Genomic DNA, 22615 nt, shown 5'->3' with positions numbered 1-22615 from the left:
AATTAGGAAATAAGCAGTGAGGCTGGTTTATACACCCATAGCTACAAAGCAGGCAACAGACAGAGCTGGGCATGGGACCCAGCTTTCCTGACATGCTTCCATACTCTGCGTGGAGAAGCCTCATTTTCACCCTCTTATCTTTCACTTATTTTGCTACACAAGGACAAGGGAAATCTCGGGCTAGAGTTGGCTTTCTAGCTCAGGAGAAGTTATTTTTTCCTTTTGCGCTCTCACAGCACCTGGCCTAGATCTATCATAAATGGAATTTAAACACAAACCTCTGAGCTCTGAGGCTCAGATTCCACAGGCCTGACCCTGCTGCCCAAATATATATTCCCAGCAAACGCAGCAAAGATACCTTGAAAAGTAGCTTCTACAGACTTGCAGGAGCCCCTCCTCATACAGGCCATAGGGGTCTCATGTACTGTAGCTCTAAGCAAACTAATTATTTTGTTTTCAGACCTAAATTTTGTACATTTGGTTACAGGAACAACCTACCGAAGTGTACTTTATGTTTTGTTTGTTTTATGAATTCCCACTGCCCTTGTGCTAAAAGCTTTCTTTTTCACTTTGTCAGCTCCAGCCTTAATGCCCACTTCTGCGAGTTTTTTCTGATTCCCTCCTGTATATGATCATTCAGTCTTCATTTACAAAGCAGACTGCAGAGATTCTAAGATTTTTTTGCAGGTGTTGGTAATAAGGGTCTTATAATTTAAGCAATAGAAAAAAATTCTAATTTGATATTAAAGTAGCTAACTATATTAGCCTTTTCAGCAACAAAGAAAATGAACTTTTTGGCTTCTCCCCAGCATTTTTTGTAAAGGAGTGGTTTTAGTTTGTTTTTTAATCTCCAATCTGTTTTGCTGGGGAGCTGGGCCTGTCAGCTCAGCTCTCTAAGAGCCAAAACTAACAATATTTCCCCAAACAAAGGTTCATTCAGAGAATCAGATTATACGCATTGTGTGCCGGAGCAGAGAGGCAGGCAAGTGAAACAAAAACATTCCTACGTTGAGTCAACGCATGTAGGACTCGTGAGGAGGCCACGCTTTTGCACTGATGCTTGTTACTACTCCTAATTACAAAGCCAATCCTAGCCACAGCCCTAGGAAGCCAAACCCAGACAGCGCTCATTTGAAAAGTGAGCGTTAGGGCAGCTCATTTTCTTGAGGTTACCCAGTTCATCCTCCTACCTGAAGTCTTCCCGTGACAGCAGATTCAGGCTGTGGAGGGATGCTACGTTGCCCACACTACACAGATGATGGTAGAGAGCTTCGTGCTGAGGTTACAACAAACATGCTGTGAAACAACCAAACCGCCCCACTGTTCGATTCCTCTCCTTTTAAAATAATGCTTCAATCTTGAAGACAGAGATACTAAAATGGACAAACATTTTTCCCCTATTGTGTGAACACATTAAAAAAAAGTTTAAAGAAAACAAAAAAAACTAAAACAAAACAAAGCTATCCATTGGCAAACCGGATTTGTAACACCTGCCAAGAACGTGCTATCCAAACTGTTTTCACCCAGGAAGGCTGAGGCATGCACCTCCTAAAAAGAAGCAGGAAAGTCAAAAAAAAAAAAAAAAAAGTCAGTTATACTACAAAACCAAACATTCCTGCCCCAACGAACGCACTATAAACTTCCTGCTGAACAAGCAAGATGCCTTTGCTGGAAGAAGTTTTAAACTGTAGATTTAGCCAAACATAACACAGGCAATAGCTGATGCACAAAGAGCAATGCTGGGAGACAGCTGGGAAGGACCATCGGAGAAATGCTCAGGAGAGAAGCAGGTTTCAGGCGAGTTATGAAAGGGTGAAAAGAGCACTGAAACAGCATGGAATGAAGGGGAAAATAAAGAGCAGTATAAACATCAAGGAGACTCGGAGGCTACAGCGTCCTTCAACCAGCGTCTGTTTAAAGACTCAGAATATTCTGAGTTTCTCTTTTCCAGTCTGAAATCAAGGGATATTTCTAAAAACATTCCTGCTTTTCAGACATTTGTCCAATATTGACTCACTTTACCACAAAACTAAAACAGCAAGAAAGCTGAAGAGGCTTCGCAGGGATTGTCACTCCAATTCGCAAGGATTGTCACTCCTAACGTTTCGTCAGGACGATGAGAACAGGCCTCCCTGTCACCATCCCTCGCTGCTAACTCCTGGGCAAGACCTCTCCTCTCTCCTTGCTGTACACAAGTTTCCCCATCTGCAAAAGAGTCACATACTTTATAAACTTTAACTTCTAAAATGTCATATACTTTTTAACTGCTAAGTATCAAGACTTTCTTTAAAGAGCTATCGGATACCCTCATGAAAAGAGATCAGTCGCTGACACACAGAACTTGCAAAACGCTTTGAGATGGGGGGAAGCACCGTTGTTTCATCTAACCGAACTGAGCCGGCGAGGGAGAGCGCAGCTGATCGTACCCACACCACAGCCCACGTGCTGGGAATGACCCTGCGCCCGCACACCCAACAATTTAACTATGGTTATTCAAATTTCTAAAAATAACGTAAGCAGGAAATGCTACCAAGGAGAAGAACGCAGGTAGGTTTCAGCAGGGGTTAGACTTGCATACTTCAGTTCACACCTTCCCTAGCTCTCCTACACTGTATATATTTAACTCCTACTTTATACAGTGGAATCCAAATCCCAACTGGAACTGAACGCTAATGCATTTTTAATACTGAATTGGCATTAAATCCTACATAAAAGGAACAGTGTAGTAGCACATACAAACACTGAAAAAGGTAGGAAGCATCTGATTTTATACTGCAGGTTTCTCTGCACATTCTCATGGTGAAAAGCTTTGATGACAGGATCACACACAAGTTCTGCCACATCCTAAGCCTCAGTGCACAGGGAGATGGTACCCAGCACATCTTGAAATGTTCAGCACTCTCCTTGCTGGCCCCTCATGCTGTTTACTGCTCAGTACTCATAGCTCGATTTATAGATTATTATTTAGGATTAACAAATTCCTCTTGGGCTTTTCTACAATGCTTCCACCCTCATTTTGCAGATGGGAAACTGAGGCATAGACCTATTAATATTTCATTATCCACTTCTCAGATCTGGCCAACATGAGACTACATGCCTGTGTTTGCCTGCAAATCTGCATCCTCCAGTTCCCTTTCCTGATCTCTCGCCACCCCGTGCTGAACTCCAGTTGACACCCCGACCAGCTCTGCAGTCCTGCTTCAACTAGCCGCTACTTCCAGCTTCTCGGAAAATTATAACCTGACCAAGTTTAAAAACAGCTTCACAGGACAGGGCACTCCACTGGCACATGGGCCACCGCTCTCCAAATATCAAGGCCCTGTTCCAAACCTCAGGGTAATGTGACTTTTGAAAAATCACTGGAATTTCTTTCTTTCTTTTTTTAGTATGGGAAACACATTTGCCTCAGCTTTATGACTGGAACAAACTGAACCGCTCTGACCAAGTTTTCATCCAAAAAACATAGGCTCAGACACATGAAATTTCAGATCAAGCAGTTAAACAAACAAAAGTACAGTTACACAGTAGGAATTTGTGGGTAACTTAAGAACAGGAGGTGTTACCAGTGTTGCCTATAATAATTACTGGGTAAGAGGGTGGAAAGTCAATTCCTTTTAATGTTTTCTGTGGCGTAGCTTAATGCCTCATGTTTTAAATAACTCACCCTTGTAACAAAAAGAGCCTGTTATCTCTGTATTTAAAGCAGTATGTACGAAACCAGCTCCCAGAATGCCAGACAGCTGTTCTCAGCCTGCAAGCTGCAGGCCAAGCAGCTGAAGTCAATTTACTCGAGACACAAAGCTCAAATGCAGCCCCCTCTCCAGCTCCCTTTCTCTCCGGCGCTGGGACTGCACACAAGGGTTAGTCTAGCTCAGGCAGCGTCGTGTCCTGGACCAGAATGACCAGAAAATGAGTATCCAGCATCATTCACATAAAAGTCAAAACCATTTTAACACAACAGGCCTGAGAATTTCCAACGTAGAGAACATATTCTCTATGCTTTGTATGAAAGGAGCAAAAGACAAATCAGCTTTAGCATCCCGCGTGACTTTGTAACATGCTATGGGTCACCACTACTATACTGTGATCAGCAGCAGTGATGGGTGTGGTGAGTACCAGATTTTCTTTGCTGCATCATCTTCACCAATAGCTTTATTTTCATCTCCATCTCTCATGCACGCCTCCCTTTTAGAAAACAGCCACTGTACTTGGAGCACCCTTTCTTCTCCTCTCTGTCACTTCCTTCTCTTCATCTCTCACCTCCCTGCTACTCAAGTAAGATTTAAAAGATCTTAGTGAAGCAAAGGAAGCATTTGTATATCTAACAATGTTGTCGCTGGCGTAGTAAGAATATTACAATTAGTTCTACTGTGATCTTTTCTTACAGTTCCTTTACAGGAACAGTTTTCCTACTCGTATCAAGTGTTATGATGATGACCATCTTGTTGCCTTGGTAAACATATCAGCAAAGCAATTCATGTTAGATAGTAAACTTTGCTTTCCGTTGTCTTCGAAGCGTGTTCTGCATCCCATCATGCATGATGAAAAGTTTCATTTTCAGAACAGCTTCAGCATAAAGGAAGTGATCCTGCTCGCTATTTTCATGGTCTTTCGAAATTTTCCGCTTCTTCCTAAAACTTGATTTTTGTCACCGGCTTTCGCTCGGACTCCTCAGGATCAGAATATACATCACAAAGAGCTGTTTTCAGATACAGACAATCAGGAACTGATTGCTGCTGTCCAGCGCTCCTTCCTTCCATTTCAAAGGACAGCTGCCACCAAGCACCCTCTTGTACAGAGCCATGAATGCATCAGGATCACTTTGCACATTAAGGCATTAGCCTAGATTAATAAATTTATCAATATGTGATAACCTGGGACTGGGTTTTAAGCACCTAAATTGTGGTTCAGAGACTTTTCCCGCGCAGCGCTCTTGAGAAACCCAAACAAACCATAATCAGCAGGGCAGATCAGTACAGCGCACAGACCAACAGGAACTGAGAGCTGTTTACCGCGCTCAACAGGCGGAGAAACCTGAAACCAGCCCTTCTGTGACAGAGGATAATGTAACATTCTCCGCACAACATTGCAAGCCTATAAATACACTGTAAGACTTCAGGGATCTTATTCTGAAAGTGACTTAAGCGTTTTAAAAAGAGCAGAGACGCTCCCCACCTCTTGCCTTCTGGAACAAAGCTTTCATACCATCTGTCTGCAACCCACTCCCTGCAGCATGAAAAACTCCAGACTTATTACCAAATTCAGTCATTAAAGACTCGAGACTTCAACAGAATGTACAGATTTTTGAGAGTTTACATAAAAGCTAAAGCAGAAACTGCACAAAAAATACCAGTAGAATAAAGGCACAGTTATGTTACTACTAAGGCTACTGAAAGATCAAAAAAAAAAAAAAAAAATCCCATAGAAAGATAATCTAGGGAGAAAATCCTTTCCAGAGTTAACATAAAAAAGACTGGAGTGAGACAAAAGGAGAAGAAAAAAGAGCCCCTCTCCAAGGCCACGTACATCTCAGAGGGAAGCTCTAATTAGAGCACTGTTGGATCTAAATGCAAACAAATGCTTTTCCAATGCCTTCACCAAAACCAGCCCTCCTCTTAGAGGCAACCAGTACAGAGAGCTGTGAAATCGGCAGTTTCTCCTCTTCCTGCTACAGGGGCAGCCACATCTCAAAGCACAGCAGTGACATCCCCCAAGGTCCCCCCAGCAAAGCCCGCAGCTTCCTAGGAAGGCTGAATGTTCAGATAACGAGTAGCGGAAAACAGACTTTCACCTCTGGGTCACCAGCTCATACAGGAGCTGTGGAAAATTGTCTGCATCAGTCTCTGAAAGGCTGTGTAAGTGACCCTTCATTGAATTAATTGGGACACGGCGGAGAAGCATACTAATGCTCATGACACTGAAATCCTCACCACACTTGTCCCACGTGGCACGTGTGCTGACAGTTTGGGACTGGACAGGCCAAGGGGGATTCCTGGTTCCCACACGTGGAGTGGGAGCAGATCAGCCTGCGGCAGCCCTGTCCTCAGAAAAGTGACGCCAGTCATACTGAAAAGTAGAATTTGTTACTTTACAATGATAGTGTTTAAAGATTTTAAACTTCTGATAATAACTAAACACAGCACACAAGCATAAAAAGACAAAAAACATCAGTATAATTTTGTTACACAAGCAGGAAACAGACTGTCAAAGCCTGTCAAAAGTGACCGTAATCTGTTCAGCGAGAAACTGCTGAGTCTGGAAGGCTGAGAAGCCAGTTTTCCAGATGCTCAGTGCACATTCACTGCGCTAAGCGAAAGGAGAACTGAGAGGCTGGAGTACTAGGATCATAGGCTCTGAAGATTAAAATCAAAATGCTGCACCATCTTTAATTTCCACTTTAGGGAGATGCAGAAAGGCAAGCTCAGGAGCACTGAAGTTTAAACGCTGTCCCTGTCTCCAGAGGCTAGAACTGATGAAGTAACAGTCAGCTATTAGGCTGAATACGCAGGTCATGGTAACTACGATACAGTTATGTTTTCAAACTTTTGCAAGCGTGAGAAAAGAGAAAATGCAAGAATAGAAACTCTTCCCAAGTATATTATATACTTTGGCAGAGAAAAGCATGCCATGGACAAAAAGCCAATAATAAAGTCAATGCGTGCAAACACTAACCATGTCTGACAGACCATCAGTGTTTCTGCACAAGGCTACGTTATCCCAAGATTCACCTCTGGTCAGCAGGATCGCTGAGGACCCCAGGAAACCTTTCATAAGGGACCATCCATGTCTAACATACACAGAGTTTATAAAGCCCTTCAGATTTCTCCATGATGAAAAGCCCTGTATCTGTGGTCAAATTTATACATGGATTAAAAAAAAAAAAAATCACTAACAAATCCCCCACTGACAGACAAACTCCAACATGAGTTGCAGCTTTGAGACACCGATGGCTCCAACACCTTGCAGTCAGATTAAAGCCTGCAAGTCACAGACCCTGGCTTCCTACTTACTTGATTTAGACAAGTAACAAGCCTGCACTGGCAATCCTTTTTCCATCACTATGAAACTCTGTCAGAATTTCCTAACCCAAGCAAATCGGTTATGTAAAGATAACTACTCAGAAGCAGGAAGTTAAAAAAAGAGGCAATTTAAAGCTTCTCTTTATTGCCTGTATCTCCAAACTATAGCCGAGCAGCCTTTCCAATGCCTGTGGGCACCTAGCTGGCCTGGAAGTCATGGCATGATATAGAACTGAAGTTGTCAAGCGTCAGCAGCCACAATCGTCCTTGGGCCAGATGGATCAGCTGATGTACTGCCCTTCAGTGCTCACCACGGCATAGGGCTTAAGAACCCTTCACAGCAATTAACTTTATGAAGCAATATTTAATCACACTATATGGGGCAAATGTCAGAGAAAGACCTTGGTTTACCTTTGATATTGCAATAACACCTTATAAAGTAATTCGTTTGCTCACAGTGACTATCACATCCAACTATCTACCTGCAAAACAGCTTCAGAAATTGTCTCACACCATTCACCCCTCCACTGGTTCTAAGGTACGGTTAGACCGATGGATCCCCTCTCCTCACCAAGAGCACGTTTTCAAATGGACCTAGATGGTACACATCCCAGAGCAAGTGGTGGCTTCCTGACTAAAACAAATTACAGTGTCAGCACCTTCCTGAATCTTACCACAAGAAAAAAAATCTCACTGAGTGGGCCTAATGCAAGCCTCTTCTTTGAACCATGTTTGTCCCATCTGCAAAAATAATAATAAACCAGCCCCAGTCTGACTCCGCAGAGTCCCTTAGAGTGCTCAAAAGAAAGGTAAGTAACACTTGTTACATGTTTATTGCTATAGATGGAAGAAATCTCTCTAAACTCCCCAGGATCCGTCTCCCCATTTTAAAAAGCTTGCTACACCCATGCAGCCTATAATCACCGCAAGCAGAGGTCAGATCCCAAGCCTACTAATGTGCTAACAGAAACTGCTAATAAAAATTTTAGGCTCCTTAAGCGCTGCTAAGATTTTTACTGGAGATTTGAGTACTCTGCTTGTCTGACTGGATACTGAGAACAGATGGAAGGCATACTGGGCTCCTAAACAGAGCCCTCACAGACCCAAACTTTATTAGAAGCAGTAATGGCTTGACTTTTATTTCAGATTTCTGTGCATCTACTTAGAGAGTCTGTAAGTGGAATTGTGCTTTTCTATAACATATGCTGGTTTGATGCAGTAAGTGAGTGAAATCTAATCACACGATACGGGAAGGGTTAACTATTTCACACAGCCAGAGAGACAGACCAAACCATACGAATGCCTCGTGTTCCCATGCAGTTTGATTACAGACTATCCCTCCTGCATATAAGCAATGACTCAGAGCACAGGCACATTAAAGTTACAAACATATTGGCTCTCTGCTTTCACAATACAGTGGGATATCCTGTACCTTCAGGCGCCCAGTTAGGGAAGGCAGCAGCTCAGAACGAGGTTGATATCACAGAAAGAAGCCGCACAGCAACATAAGTTAAACTTATCTGCAGCTCTCCAGAACCCAAAAGCCACTGACACACACCGTCTTGCACTGCTCCGAAGAGAACACACGTTTCAGTACCAAAGAGCAGCTATAAAATGAGAACACTCTAAAGCTGTAATTTTTATGAGTCAAAAGGCAACTCCTTTATGAAGATAAAAGGTTAGCAGACAGTGAAAATGCTGCCGGGATTTTTTTTACAGCTAATACTAAAGCTGTGTCCAGCTCACTTTAGTATCTGGCACCAGACCTAGCCTGCTTCAGCACAAGAGCTCTAAGAACATCCATACAGGCTGGGCCCAAGGTCCAAAATTTCCCAGTCCTCTGTCTCCAGCAGTGGCCACAAGCAGATGCTTGGGGAAGGATGAAAACATGACAAGCATATGCATATGATACTCCCTCCGGATCCCCAGCACGCTCCCCTCCTCCAGCTACTTCCAGCCAAGGGAACTCGCAGACGCTGCAAAACCTTACCTGTACTACTGCGTCCTCACTGGCTCTGCGTATCTCAGGCAGCCCTAGACTGAACCAAAGCAAAACCTGGTTCTAAGAATTACCAGCTGGGTCACCCAGCCAGAGCTTAATCCGGCTCCAGTCCTGGCTTGCGAGTTTTCCTGGCCCGAGAGCAGGTTAACTGAGTATTCTGCATACTCGACTCGATGCATGATCACGAGGACGTCAACCTTTTGTAAAGGGAAATGATATTAACCTGCTCACCCCCTACAAGTGTACCAGAGGAACTACATTATTTCTCCTGACTTGTTTAGAGACCCCATTTTTTCCACGCTTTGGTGAGATGAGTATGTGTATTGATTTGTCAGGTCTTTGCTTTGAAAAGGGAAGGATAATGACATTCTTAATAGAGAACAGCCACTACAGTGAATGCTGCAACAATTCAAATGTCCCAGCTTTTGGATAGATCATTTCAGAATCTCAGTTATTTCACAAGCTCTGCTTTGCATTTTCAATAGGTTTTAGGTGTCAAACATGGCTGCTAAGGATCTGAAATAAGTTCAGTTTCCTCCTTAAGGATATCTGTATCTTTGATCAAGTTATTTCTCTTATCTCAACACTAGGTACATTTGAAATAAGATGACAACATGCACAGAACTTCTCTGGCTTTGCAGCAGACCTAAGTATTTCACAATAATATTCAAATTCTTGCCAGTGCTTGATTTAGCCCTTCCTTTCTGAAAATTCCATATCCTCAACCCCAGAAGAGGGCACTTCTGTGTGTGTTGCTAGGTCACTACCCTGCTCGCCACACTACAACCCTCCCTCCCAATTTTCTTTCTTAAAGGCTGTATTATAAAGGAGCAAAAGCAGGTAGATCATTGCCTTCCACTGTTTCATGCTCTTCCACATCTGGCATGACTCCACCATGTTTTCTATTCAAGTTCTCTCACCCTCCTCCCTGCCACGGACAGGTATTTACCAAGCAAACAAAAAGCTGGACTAGGCTGAATTATCTATGCAGACATTAATACACAGGAGTTTGAACACACACAGGGAAACATTTATACCTTCCTTGGACACTGTACAGAATGAGCTAACATGAGAAAAAAAGATATGTAACATCCAGATCTTTATGTGCTGCTAACAGACAAGCAAATTGCAGAGCCCATTCCCAAATCCACAGTGCAGCTTAGTAAAACCTGTCTTTGTTGTGTTGCCCCTCACTCAACTGTGGCAAGTCCTCTGGATGCAGACAGTTCCCACTGCCAGGAGCATTAGCAGAGCTTGACTTGCCATGGATAAGCTTGTTCACCCGGCTACAGCTTCTATGCAAACATCCAGAAATTCATCAAAATGAGCAGAGACCAACTATCCTACAAAATAACACGTTGTATCATTCTTCATTCTGGGAAATGTGACAGCAGATAATGTCCATAGCCATTGATCGGCATATCAGAAATGCAACAGGACCTTCCCCCGGCCTCTTCCTGTTTGGCACTTCTCTAGCAGCTGCCAAGCCCAGAGCCCAGGTATTTCCTTTTTTACTTTTTTTTATTTGCATGCCTTTCCTTTTTTACCTTGTCAATCATTTCTGTCTCTGATACACTACAAAGTAATAGTTTTCACTAACTAACACAGGCTGCATCAAGTGCCATACCACAGCACTGAAAGCAAATGTCTGCATAATAAGGAGATAACGAAGAGCAGCAATAGACTTCAAAGAAGAATCACAAGGAACTGAGAAGCTCCTCCACAATTCATGCTCCATTTGGTCCCTGCCCCTTTGGGAATGGAGTCAACAGCGAAGATAAACAGTGAGTATGTTTACCCGCAGCCTAAAATCTGGATGCAAGATGCAGCAAGAGCAAGTTTAGCTGAATAGCCTGTGACAGCTCATATGCATATTCACAAGAATGTACTCTTGCTAGACAGTAATTAAATGCAGTGGGCCTACGTTATTTTTAGATCTATTGTGAAACTCCAGTGTTACTTCATTCCAGCTGCTCCAAAGACGCAGAAATACCATCGCAGAGGCCTGGGTTCTGCATCATCATTCCTGGTTTTATTTTCTGAGTCTGACCCATGTTCTACATTAGAATTTGGCTGGGTAATAATTCAACCAAGGTGACAAAGCCCCTGGCACAGACACGGCGATGCAGACAAGAACAGTGCTTTGGACAGCTAGCTCACGTAGCTTGGGAAAGTGGCGTGACTCTTGGACAGAAAAGTCACTGCAATCGCTGCATCCCCGCTAGAGGTCTCAAAGCTATGCTGGCCAAGGTCGCTTCAGGAGACATATCCTTGAACTGCCACAGCAGAGCACCCGTTACTATGAGACCTTGAGGGAAGGGAGAGTAAACAAAGTGGCAGAGGGAAACAGAGGCCCGGATTTCGAGTAAACATCCCATGCTAGAGCGTTCTGAAAACAATGATCTTGGGAGATCCCAGCAGCAAAAGCGTCCTTCATGCCTGTGCAGGGTTTGCTTGGATCTCGTTACTCAGAGATATTGCTAAAAATCCCCTGCTGATATATGAGGAACAACTGGCTTAAGTGTTGGAAGGATCAGTGAGAAGACAAGAGCTCAGACTGTTTATGTATGTTCCTGAGGAGCTATTCTAAGCAGTGGTAGAAGATACAAGAAAAACTCTTCAGAACAAAAGAACGGTCTTGAATGCCTCTTGCACACAGCCCAGCACAACATAGCCCCAGGACCAAGCTACTGTATTTACCACAATTACTCTAATGGCAGTAAAGCTCTAGTGTTCACCCAAGCGCTCAGTGTGGTTACCCCAAAGAGTCTGCATAAGCAGGACTCTATTACGAAAATGCCAGTGCAGATACAGCGTAGGAAGCAAGCAGCGCAGAAGACCACGCAAACACCACACAGACTGATCAGAGACACAACTTGCAAGTTGTCACCTTCCCCCCGGATCTGCAAAACCCAAGTATAAACAATGCAGCTGCTGTTTCACTTCCCAAACTAAATAATGGCAATCTTATTTCTCAAGAAGGGCGAAGCTCTTACACAAGAGCAAGGCTAGCTGGATCTTCCTGCTCTTTACCCCCTCAGTCACCCCTAAGGCTCAGCTCTACAATTCTTGTCCTTATTCACAAGCTAGTCCTAGTACAAGCAGATCCCACTGAACAGCAGCAAAAGCATGACTACTCTGTCATCTCCCAAACGAGATGGAAGAAGTGTTTCCATGCCCAGGCAGAAACAAAGCTGTAACAAGCATCAGAGCCCTATACTTGGACAAGGACAGTTGCTTTTGGAGGGAAGCAGGTAGGCATCTCAAGCTTTGTTCTTTTGCTTCTTCTGCTGAAGGAGCCTCAGCTCTTCCAGTGCTGCTCTGAACCGTCTCCCCAAAATTTTGTCTTTCATCTCCCAAATTACTGGGGGAATGCATAGGGAACTATGGTTTATCTGTTATTAGAGAGAGAAGCATGCACATGTGCTTTAACTGTAAAGGTATCCTTTGCTGGCTCTGGTGTGGTATAAATGAACATTAAAGATAGTTCTGGCAATCCACAAATCTCCCATTATATTAAACAAACAAACAAACAAACTCTCCATACAAAACAAAACATTCCCATAAGAAAAATTTCCCATAAGAAAAACAGTAAATACAGCAAAAAAGACCGCAACCACTGTTAATGTTTCCTTGCACTACAACATCAGCTGAACTAGGAGTAGAGAGATGAGAAAGCCTCTAACTGTGCATTACTATTGTAGATAACGTTGGGCTATGAACATAGACCCAAGGATCAAAAAGCCGTCTGACTGAACCGTAACAAGCCATTAAAATCTTTCTGCACTTTTTTTCAAAAAGTGTTCAATTCATTAAGCCGCACACTTAGCTATTTAAAGAATTGAACTCTCTTTCTAAAAACATTATGCTATGCTGCAAAATGCATCATGCCAAGAGGGGTGATCTGTAGGTCAGCCGTGGTCTGGCCTAAACACACTTACATATCCCTAATTAAAGAAAATCAGATTCTTTCACTAGAACCCTGCTATACAGTAATCCAGGTGGTGGCCTGAAGGACGGTCCCGTGGCCTGTCACCTTTGGAGTTACAGTCTCAGAGGAGAGGGAGCAGCTACTAGGGCCACTGGCACCACCCTGGGCTTTGTAGGTTAAACGTGCCTTCCAGGTGGCCATGGACAGGGGCTTGGGAACCACAGCAGTTTGTGCCATTCCGCCTTTAAAGGGTGGAGAGACAGGAAGGTCTTAGCCAACTTTTCTCTCACGTTATCTGTCAGGATAACTGCGCAAGGGAATTAGCTCACTGTGCCGTGAGGCTAGCTGGCTTCCTAAGGTCTTTTCCAGTCCCATTTTCTATCACGCACATGATGATACAGCTAGACTGCCCGACTTTAAAAATAATGGTGTTTCAAAAAGGCAAGTGTGTCTGAGGCTGAGCCTGCTCTTAAAGAGCACCCTGACTATAAGCATCTTAAAGCACAAACTGAAACCTACTTGACAGCAAGGGAATGGTGATCGCCCTGCAGCCAACCATGCCTACGGCAACCAAATGCACAAGGCTTCATCCAGACTCTCCCTTAACATTCCCCAGAGGCATTAAGCCTGCAGGAGACTGATAAAAGATCATCACATAGATGAGAATGGCAGTAAGATAAACACTGTCCCCAGAGGAGTCTGGGTACGCAAACCATCTGCTCAAACCAGCAGCGCTTTCAGCACAGTGAGATCCAGTCCAGCGACTGCAGCACACGGAGCAAAGGGAGGAGAGCAGACAAGGGGCCCCCATCACTCGTTCCTGCAGAGTAAAACAGGTTCCCTGACACGTAGTGTCCTTCTGCAAACTGGAGCAGCAGGTTCACCTTTTTAAGAGATTTCTCTTTGACACATGACGACTGTCTGGCAGCTCAAGGAGGTTCAAGCCATTTAGGCTTCCAAGCCCAAGAAAACAGCAGTCCACAGCAGGAAAACCCAAACTCCTCTGTGAATATACAGCTCCTGTTCTCCAGGAGGCCCCACCATCAGCAGGCTGGAAAATGCAGAGCTGATGCTCTGGCTACTTGAGCTTCCTTCGCAATCCCTTTTTGCGGGGAGAATGATGCTTCTTCTCAGGTTCAGAACTACCTGTTTCCACAGGGGGCAGCTCCTTTTCACAGACAGTCCAGCGAGCGCCGAAGGCAGTCAGCAGAACAGGGCCTTCCAGAAGTACCATGATCATCCTTCAAAGACCAGTTGGTTTTATTATCCCTTAGTTTGCATCTGTAGGGTTTCTCATCAGTTACAATGGCCAGTGGCTTTTCTAACAGCAGTGTCAGTAAGTTGCAGGTCTTCTTCCTCTTCCCCTTCTAAATTTTCCACTTGTCTTCTTTTTTTCTATTATCATTTAGGTTTGCAACTGAAGTGCCATCTGTTATACACCTTCCTTTTAGGCTCCTATATTAGTTAACTTCTGAACTTTATGCCTGTCTTTCTCCCTTTTAAAATGATTGGTGCATGCATCTGGGTCTCTGCAGTGCTGAGACTGTTTTGGTCATTTTTAAAAGGGGGAGAGCGATGCATAAAGTGGTTAACTGATTTATCTAAGATCATTCAGATAACAAGCTAGAAACAAAGGGCTATCCAAAAGCCTTGTGCTTGTGCCACAAAGTAAATAAGCCATGGCAAACGCATACTAGAATATTTCCAATGCTGATTACTGCTTTTACTTACAATGAAACGTCTCCATTAATCATATTATGAATACCATCAAGAGAACGAGTTTTAACCACATTCAAAATAAGTCAAAGATGACCTCCAAACTCCCATTTGAGCAAAGAGGGAAAAAAAAAAGGAATTATTTTTTAAAAACCACGTTCAGAATCTCTATTCTAGTAGTAAAACTACTAGACGTGATTTCTGGAAAACCTACTTTTTCTTAACCATGTTTTCCAAGCCTTCCTGCTTCAGAAACAGTGGCAATACTGTAAATTTAGCCTGCACTAAAAACAATCAGATTTAGATTTTTCCACCGCTGTCTGGAACACAAAGAACCAACTCTATTTTCTTTGGAGACAACTGAAACAAGTACTTTTCCTAATTATCTCTGTAATTGTTTTATAGACATTTTAAAGGTTTCCTTCCCAGTATGAAAGTAAAAAAAGAATAAAAGCTGTAAAATATTTCAATAGCCATCAAAGAGTTTAGAAAGCTTGTCTTTTTCCTCAGCAATAGCTTAGAAGTTTTGTCTTTAAAGAGACTGCTTGCGCCAATGATGTTAAAATACTATAGGACAGCTAATAAAAACTGTAAATGCAATTAATTTCTGCATACAAAGGAAAGGAAATAACAAGCATATAGTCTAAAGTCTGTTTATTACAAATGAAATACATTAAATCTAAACTGGTCCAAGTTTTTAAACCGATTTGGATTTTTATTTATTTACACAAAGCTTTTTTCTACCAGCAGAAGGAAGCAAGGCAGCACTAGAAGAGCAACACCAAGCCAGGAATCCCAGCTCTGCTGCCACCATTTTCCTGCAGGATCATCCAGGGCTTCCATGACTTGGCCCATCCAGCTCCCTCACTCCCTTTATCAGGCACTCTTTTACAAAGCGCCTCCTATCAAGCTCTCCTGTCACAGACCAAATTATGGGGAAGAAACCCAGGACTTCTCGGACTCCAGACACATCTTCAATCACCTACCCTTATTTTCCAGGCCATCGCACCTTCCACACCTATTTTTCCTGTCCTGAACCACACTACAGCCACATCCTCTCTTCTCCCCATCTCATCCTTATTCCAGTCACCCACCTCCTTCCCATCAGTTCTTGTCTACTTACAGCTCCAATCTCTTTTCCTCTTCACAGAGTCTCTATCACCCTCAGTAATTTCCCCTTCCTTGCTGCCACTCCAGTCAACCCCACTGCCACACATTTCCTCACCAGCATGTACTCAGCAAGTTTGTAACCCAGGCTCAAATTCTCCCAACCAGCTAAAAGGTCATTGGTTTGACTTGAATTTCACAGTGCCTTTCATTTCTTTTGATCTTGTTTCCAGCTCTACCAACCAGCTCCTCTACCAGCTCCGTCCACTCCACTGTGCAGCTTTATGAATGCTCTTGGCTCTTCCAGTTCCTTCAACACGTCCCTCAAAGATCTTCTTAACCTTACTCCAACTTTCAGTGAGGTTTGGGCCTCACTCCTCGCTCTCTCAATCTTCTTTCTTTGCAACAGATTTCTGAGTACCGTCACCAGGGAAAAAAATTCCACTTACACAAAACAACTTACGGAGTTCCCTCTACATCAAGCCTTTCAAATTCTGTGCAAATTTAAAACGCCAGTGAGTCTCTCTGACATCTCAGAAATGCCTAGCCCCAGCTCAACATAGTTACAAAACTCCCACCATTCCTCCCCACCACTTTCCAGCTTGTTATACCACCAGACACCCCCTTTGTTTGATTAAGGCTAATCATAGCTTAAGGATACACAGACAGATAAGCAGATGCTGAAATGACTGTGTATCAACTCTGCCTTCCAAACAAGTGGAATATTTTTTTTCCACATGGGAGAATAACAAAACAAGAGTGATTCAGTGACCTATTAAAGGAGCATGTGGAAAAACATGAGTAAATGTAAGTCTTGAACTCTGGGTTTCTTGGCTTTAATTCCTCTTGCTACTCTGAGGAAAGAAATGAAAACTGGTGAGGAGGAGAGAACTGGCAATCAAAGTGTTAATTTTGGTTGCCACCAACCTTTATTTAATTCAAAGCACATCACTTCATAATCACGCTATATGACATGTTCACTAAAAGTAATTCCAAATCTCACCTATCAACCAAGCTTGTATCAGACCTTGCATGAGTTACTGCGACTTGGCAACCTGGGAACAAACTAGCTCCCTCTTCCCTATTTCAGCAAACCATCAAAGATTATGATTATGAAATCCAAGTTGTATTTAAGCCAGAAAATAAAATCTGTTTACTGTGTGAAAACACAGGACAAAGGAACTACAACAAAACATGTAGACTAAACAGTAAATCAAAAGATAGCATCAACAACATGGTTCTCATGAAAAGTGTGCTTACTATGTACCACACAGCGTGTAGGAACAGCCCGCACAGCCCTGTCCACAGAAACCACTAAAAGCTTGTGACCTGCAGAGCCACGGAAATAACCAGGAGAAGAACTCAAAAAGGTTTGTCCCTACATCTAATTCTCTATCTACAAAATTATGTCATTTATTCCTATATGCCATGTGTAGCACTGAAGACATCAAGACCCTACTTTCAACTGAGGCCTTTTCACACTACCATTATTAAGTATTTGCTGTGGCAAAACAAATTACCTTCAAAACAAGAACTGTTCAGCAACCTTTCTGCAAACCTTTCTGATGTTCAAGTTGCCAAGGTGGAACTTACCAGTCCATCTTAAATAGAGCTTAACAGCTTGTGACTATGTCAAGCATTTGACACAAGCAAGATAATAAGCTCAGTAACTATGTCCTGATTCATACTGCACTCTGAATAAACCATTCTTGCTTTGAAATTACACTTAACTATGACTACTCGTATACACAGCAGCTCTGTTCAAATTAGGCTTAATTCATGGGATGAACATTGGTGTATTCATCAGAGTAGTTTTTACGAGCAGCTTATAAAATATAATTAAATTCTGAAAGCTTGTCATCTCAAACCTGCTACCACCAAAGCTAAGAAGTTTCCGAAATACTTGCTGCTCTAAGAGAAATATGTGGCAAAGATGCTTTGGAAACAAGCTGACCCCTAATATCAACCAACCGATGAAGGGATGCTTTTGGCTTACATCTACATAAAGTGGAGGCGTCATATTGCTGAAGAGAGATGAGATCTAGAAACAAGCTGGCAAGCGTTTCACAAGGTAGCCCCATTCTCCTGCTCTGTGCAATTTTAACGAGCAGGATCCAGCAGGTTTTAGACAAGTATCTAATGCCAATGTTAACACTTACCTAAAATACAACGCCTGGCATGCTCCTTAAGCTCTTTTTAGAAGGAGAGAGAACTCTGAGGCTGCTTACTAACAAATGAGCCCACAAAGTCATCTTCATTTACCCTTTCATATTCTACCACTGAATAAGATGGACATCAACTGGCATAATTACATGCAACAAAAGTTTAAAAAGAAAACCACACACATTAAAGATACTACTCACACTCATTAATTCCTAAAATAAAGCTTGTGCTTTGTTTACACTATGTACCTGACCACACTCCATGCTCAACTGGCAATCCCATTCTCTCAACTGCATGGATTTTCTGCCGAGCACTGCAAAAGAGAGGAGCCTTCCTAAAGAAATGAAGAAATGGTCCCTGACACTCATCAACCCCTCATTTCCTTAAAGGGCATAGACAAGACACACCGGGTGAGCACTAGCTGAAGTCTGCGCTGTCTTTTACCCATTTTACACCTAAAGAAAATAACTAAAGCATGAATTTAAGACCATTTTTTCCAAGAGTGCTATATTATCTCCCGCAAAGCTTACATTAAGTCATTCCAGCAGGATTCACCACTCCAAAAATCTACCACTTCAGCATCAAAAACCTGGGGGGGGAAAAAAACAGCATGATTTCCCTTCCTCAATGACCAGCAACTACCAGTGCCTCAAACCATTGCTACTGGAAAGACGCGGACACTGTGAAGAATCTGCAGCTTGAGACGATGCCACCGATTCCCACCACAGGCGCTTTGGGGTTCTCAGTGTTTGGAATGTGAAAATCTGCATTTCTACGTGCATATATCTCAGGTTTCAGACCTTAAACAGGCTATGTGCCATTGTGGAAAGCAAGGCTTTCCACAGGGAATTCTAACATCCCCATATACCAGTTTATTAGGGCAATAAAATGCTTACAGTGTCCTTTCTCAAATCACAATTTTTTTTACTTCACATAAGCCTTTGGCCTGGATTCTGCAGGGAGCTGAAAATTATTCCTCCACTGAAATCAAGAGCCCAACAAAATGAAGAGCAGAAATTCTTCTGACCCAATCTGAGGAAAAAAAAAAAAAATCATTCATTATGGTATGCTATGGTCAGAACATGTCAGAATATAGTTCAGTTCTGGAGAGTTATTTTTGGGTAATGGAATTATCTGGATAATTTTAAAGTTATTAAAGGGCTTTACTAAATTAAATATCAGGATTACATATCACTTGGCTTAATTCTGCTTGATAAGCATTATGGACCACATAACTGTTGGCACAGTTTCTCATGAACATGAGAATGAACAGTGTCAAAGCTCGTTTTCGTTTTGGAAAGCACATTTTAAAAACGTTGTTGCTTTTTAAAGTGGCCTACCTGCCATAGGTCAATTATAGCTACTTACGTTACCTACAAGAGCTGCACGGTCATATTGTTTTAAGGGGCTGAGAGGGAAGAGCTAGAAGAAAAAAATCCAAGGTTCTTTTACCTTCAGCAGTGTGGTGTGGTTCCCACAATCAATCTCATAAAAGTAACTGGTGACATTTAGATAAAGCGCGCAGTACCGGCCACGTGACACCTGTTGTATACTCTGTTGTTTATAAGTAACTTATTGATTTAGAAGCTTGTTTTAATCTCCCAACCGTACAGTGAAGCATGCTGTGGTCATATTTTCCCTGCGAAGTGGATCATCTGAAATTAGATTTTTCTACCTCTGCAGTCGTATACGTGACTGAAATACGTATGAAGATTAAATTCAGGTTAGCCTGTACTACTCAAAAGCGAGAAGGAATCACTTCCCTCTTGTTCAGAAACAGGTTTTTTATCCTGAAAAGTGTGACAGTTGTTTAACACCACAAAACCGTATTTAAAAAAAAACAATTGAAGTTGAGGACAAAATTGAAAAAGCCCAGGCTCTGCTGTGCATCCCAAACCAAATGTGATTCAGCATAAGTTTGGTCACTGCCAAACAGAAACCATCCTGAGCTGGATCTCTAGGCAATCTACAAAAACTTGGTTTTCTAGCTCATCGGTAAAGCTAATAGATAACACATAATTTGGTGCTTCTTTTTAAGACTTTAAACATTTAGCTACTAGCAATAGGTGTCAAGTGTAAATAATATTACACACACACAGAGTTCTGTTACAGCAACTTCCTTGTTTTTGTATTTAACCCAGCCACATCACCCCTACTCGTTAGTTAGCTCGTGCCCCATGCTGCTGATTCTGCAACACCCACGGAGCAAAAACCACATTTCTTCACCTTTTTGTTTTGTAGTTTGGGGCTTTTTTTTTTTTTTAATTTAATTATTTTCAAGAATTAATTTCTATCCAGTGAAGGTGGTAGGAAAAATGTAAACATGGTGTCTACATGCTTTGTCAGTGCTAAATCAGATAAACGATAACAGAAAGACGCAGCAGAGGCAACAAAAACATCCCCCATAAGCCAACCAATGCTCCTCAGACCAGACTTGCAAGTGCAGCACAAAAGCCAGCTGGTGTTTAGGTGAATATCATACGTTCCCCATGGAGGATATAGGCAGAGACCACTTCGAAGGTGGAGTGGCTCTGTCTACATGCTTAATCTATCATTCTTTAAATGGTGATAACTCCTCATTTTATACCTAGATTCATCACCCAAAATGAGACTTTCCAAAATGATTTTAATCCTGTTTTTCAGACAGAATTTTGCAATCAGTTTGTTAGACTGATAAAAACTATCACAAAGACACCAAGTAAGCAAACTGAACCTGGGCAGGGCATTTCATGGGATGGAAGCAAGCAAATCTTAAGGTAGCCAAGTACAGACATATTAAGGATATGCTTTTGTCATCTAAGAAGGTATCTTCTGCACCTCGCCTCATACTACCGCCACCACCAGCAAAATCATTTCTGCTAAAATGGATTCAGTGCTCAATTTATGCATGTATATCAGATTTCAAATATTATCAAATTTATATCACAGAATTATTCCTTCACATTAAATGTGATCCTCGGTTTCAAAATCCCAAGGGTACACTAGTGGAAACATAACATAAAGAAAAATAAAAAAGGCTAACAGCAGCTGATAAGAAGATAAGACATGAAAAGTCAAGTTCTGTCACTCTTCATACTTTTGGTTACTTTACTGTACAAGCTGAGCGGGATATGTAAAGGCAGACTGGTTAATTTTTAGTCAAGTTTTACACTCTTATTTTCATTTGTAAACACAAAGATTTTATGTCCACCTCAGTATGCACCTACATAAGATTCCCTGTCTTGACAGTAACTAATAACTTGCAGGGCAAAAATAATCAAAATTAGAAGGCTGCTTACGTTAGATTTTCTTGCTAAACATACAGAAGAGACAGTTCTGCTGTTTCTCCTTCATTCAACAGTACTTGGAAAAAAAAAAAACGTCCTAAAAACAGAAATAGCATCTGTAAAACCAAGAAGGAACTTGGGGTGGGCAAAGTTCATTTTCCTTTATCAAGCTAACATGGTTCCTACACATGAGGAGACACATTTCCAAGGAAATGCTCAGAAGAGTTTTCCGTCATCCCTTTTAATCAAGTTCTCAAACATGCTTAAGAGGGAACATCAGATTGGATCCAATTCCTGCTACATCACATGGAACAAAAGGTTGGAGCAGACATCCATCCTTCCCAAACCCTGCTACCCCATAGCTCTGCCTCCATTTTGGAAGGCAGACAAAGGGAGCAAATGGGAACGTAACACCTTATTAGATGGACGAAAAGCAAAACTGGAGCCTGAGCAAAAGGCGCAGATAAACCCAGGAAGTGCTGCTAACCAACGCCAGGCACCGGAACAAAGGAAACAATGATAGATCCTAGTTTCTTGAGTTGGCTATTATTATTATTTTTTTATTATTATTATTATTAAAAAAAAGATCAGTTGGCTAGCTTGCAGATAGGCAAGGACACTAGTATTTACTCGGCCCTTTCCAGATCCCTCCCGAGCCGCTGCAGCCCTGAATGTTTCCGCAAACTTCAAGCCCGCTCGTGGATGCTGAGCGGTTTCCAGCGCCACGCCGAGCCGGCGGGGACGGCCAGCACTCCCACGCCGGCGGCGAAACGGGTAAAAACCTGGAACTGGGGGGTGCGTGGGGGGTGGGGGGGGGGAAAAAACCCACACTGACCTTCTCTGCTCACGCTGCCGAAACGCAACGACCCCCCCTCTCCGTTCAGCCCCGCACCGCCCGCAGCGAGGGCTCCGGCCTACGGGAGCCCCCCCCCCCCCCCGCACACACACACACACACACACACACACACCCGGGTGTGTTTAAAACAAAAGCGGCACAGACGGCGGCGTTGGGCCCCGGCGCGCCGGGCCGGTACCTGTAGGCCAGCGACATGCACTCGAAGAGCTTCGTGAGGGAGGCGTCGATGCTGAGGCGGCCGCCGGCGCCGCCGCCGCCGCGGGCCGCCCCGAACTGGTAGGTCTGGCAGGTCTGCTCGTTGACCGTGTCGAAGTCGTAGCCCTTCTTGGGCGGGTGCTCGCTGTGAGGCGACGACACCATGAAGTGGCCCGAGTGGATGATCTGGGGGCCCGGCGGCTGCCCCCCCCGCCGCGGCCCGCACCGCCGCCCGCCGCCCGGCGAGGCGCCGCCGTCGTCCGTGTCCGACGAGTCCTCGTCGGGCTCCGTGCGCGGCGGCGGCAGCGGCCCCGCCGCGCCAAGCAGCCGCGCCGGCCGCATGAACACGTCGGCGGCCAT

The 22615-nt window shown here is 43.3% G+C and overlaps 1 protein-coding gene across 2 annotated transcripts in view; it reads right to left on the bottom strand.

Annotated features, from left to right (window-relative positions):
- MLXIP (MLX interacting protein) overlaps window positions 1-22615 on the bottom strand; it is a 48666-nt gene extending 26051 nt beyond the window's left edge. Inside the window, exon 1 of one of the 2 annotated variants that reach the window (XR_010885882.1) lies at window positions 22239-22440. Coding sequence is in view for 1 of the 2 variants with exons in the window: in XM_067306848.1 (XP_067162949.1) it covers window positions 22239-22615 (377 nt within the window). In the remaining variant the exon portion in view is untranslated. Of the gene's footprint in view, window positions 1-22238 lie in introns of both variants that reach the window. The other variant, XM_067306848.1, reaches the window with a different exon arrangement.

This window comes from Apteryx mantelli, chromosome 17 (genome assembly GCF_036417845.1).
Source record: "Apteryx mantelli isolate bAptMan1 chromosome 17, bAptMan1.hap1, whole genome shotgun sequence".
Lineage (NCBI taxonomy): Eukaryota > Metazoa > Chordata > Aves > Apterygiformes > Apterygidae > Apteryx > Apteryx mantelli.
This window is presented reverse-complemented; position numbering and strand designations above follow the sequence as displayed.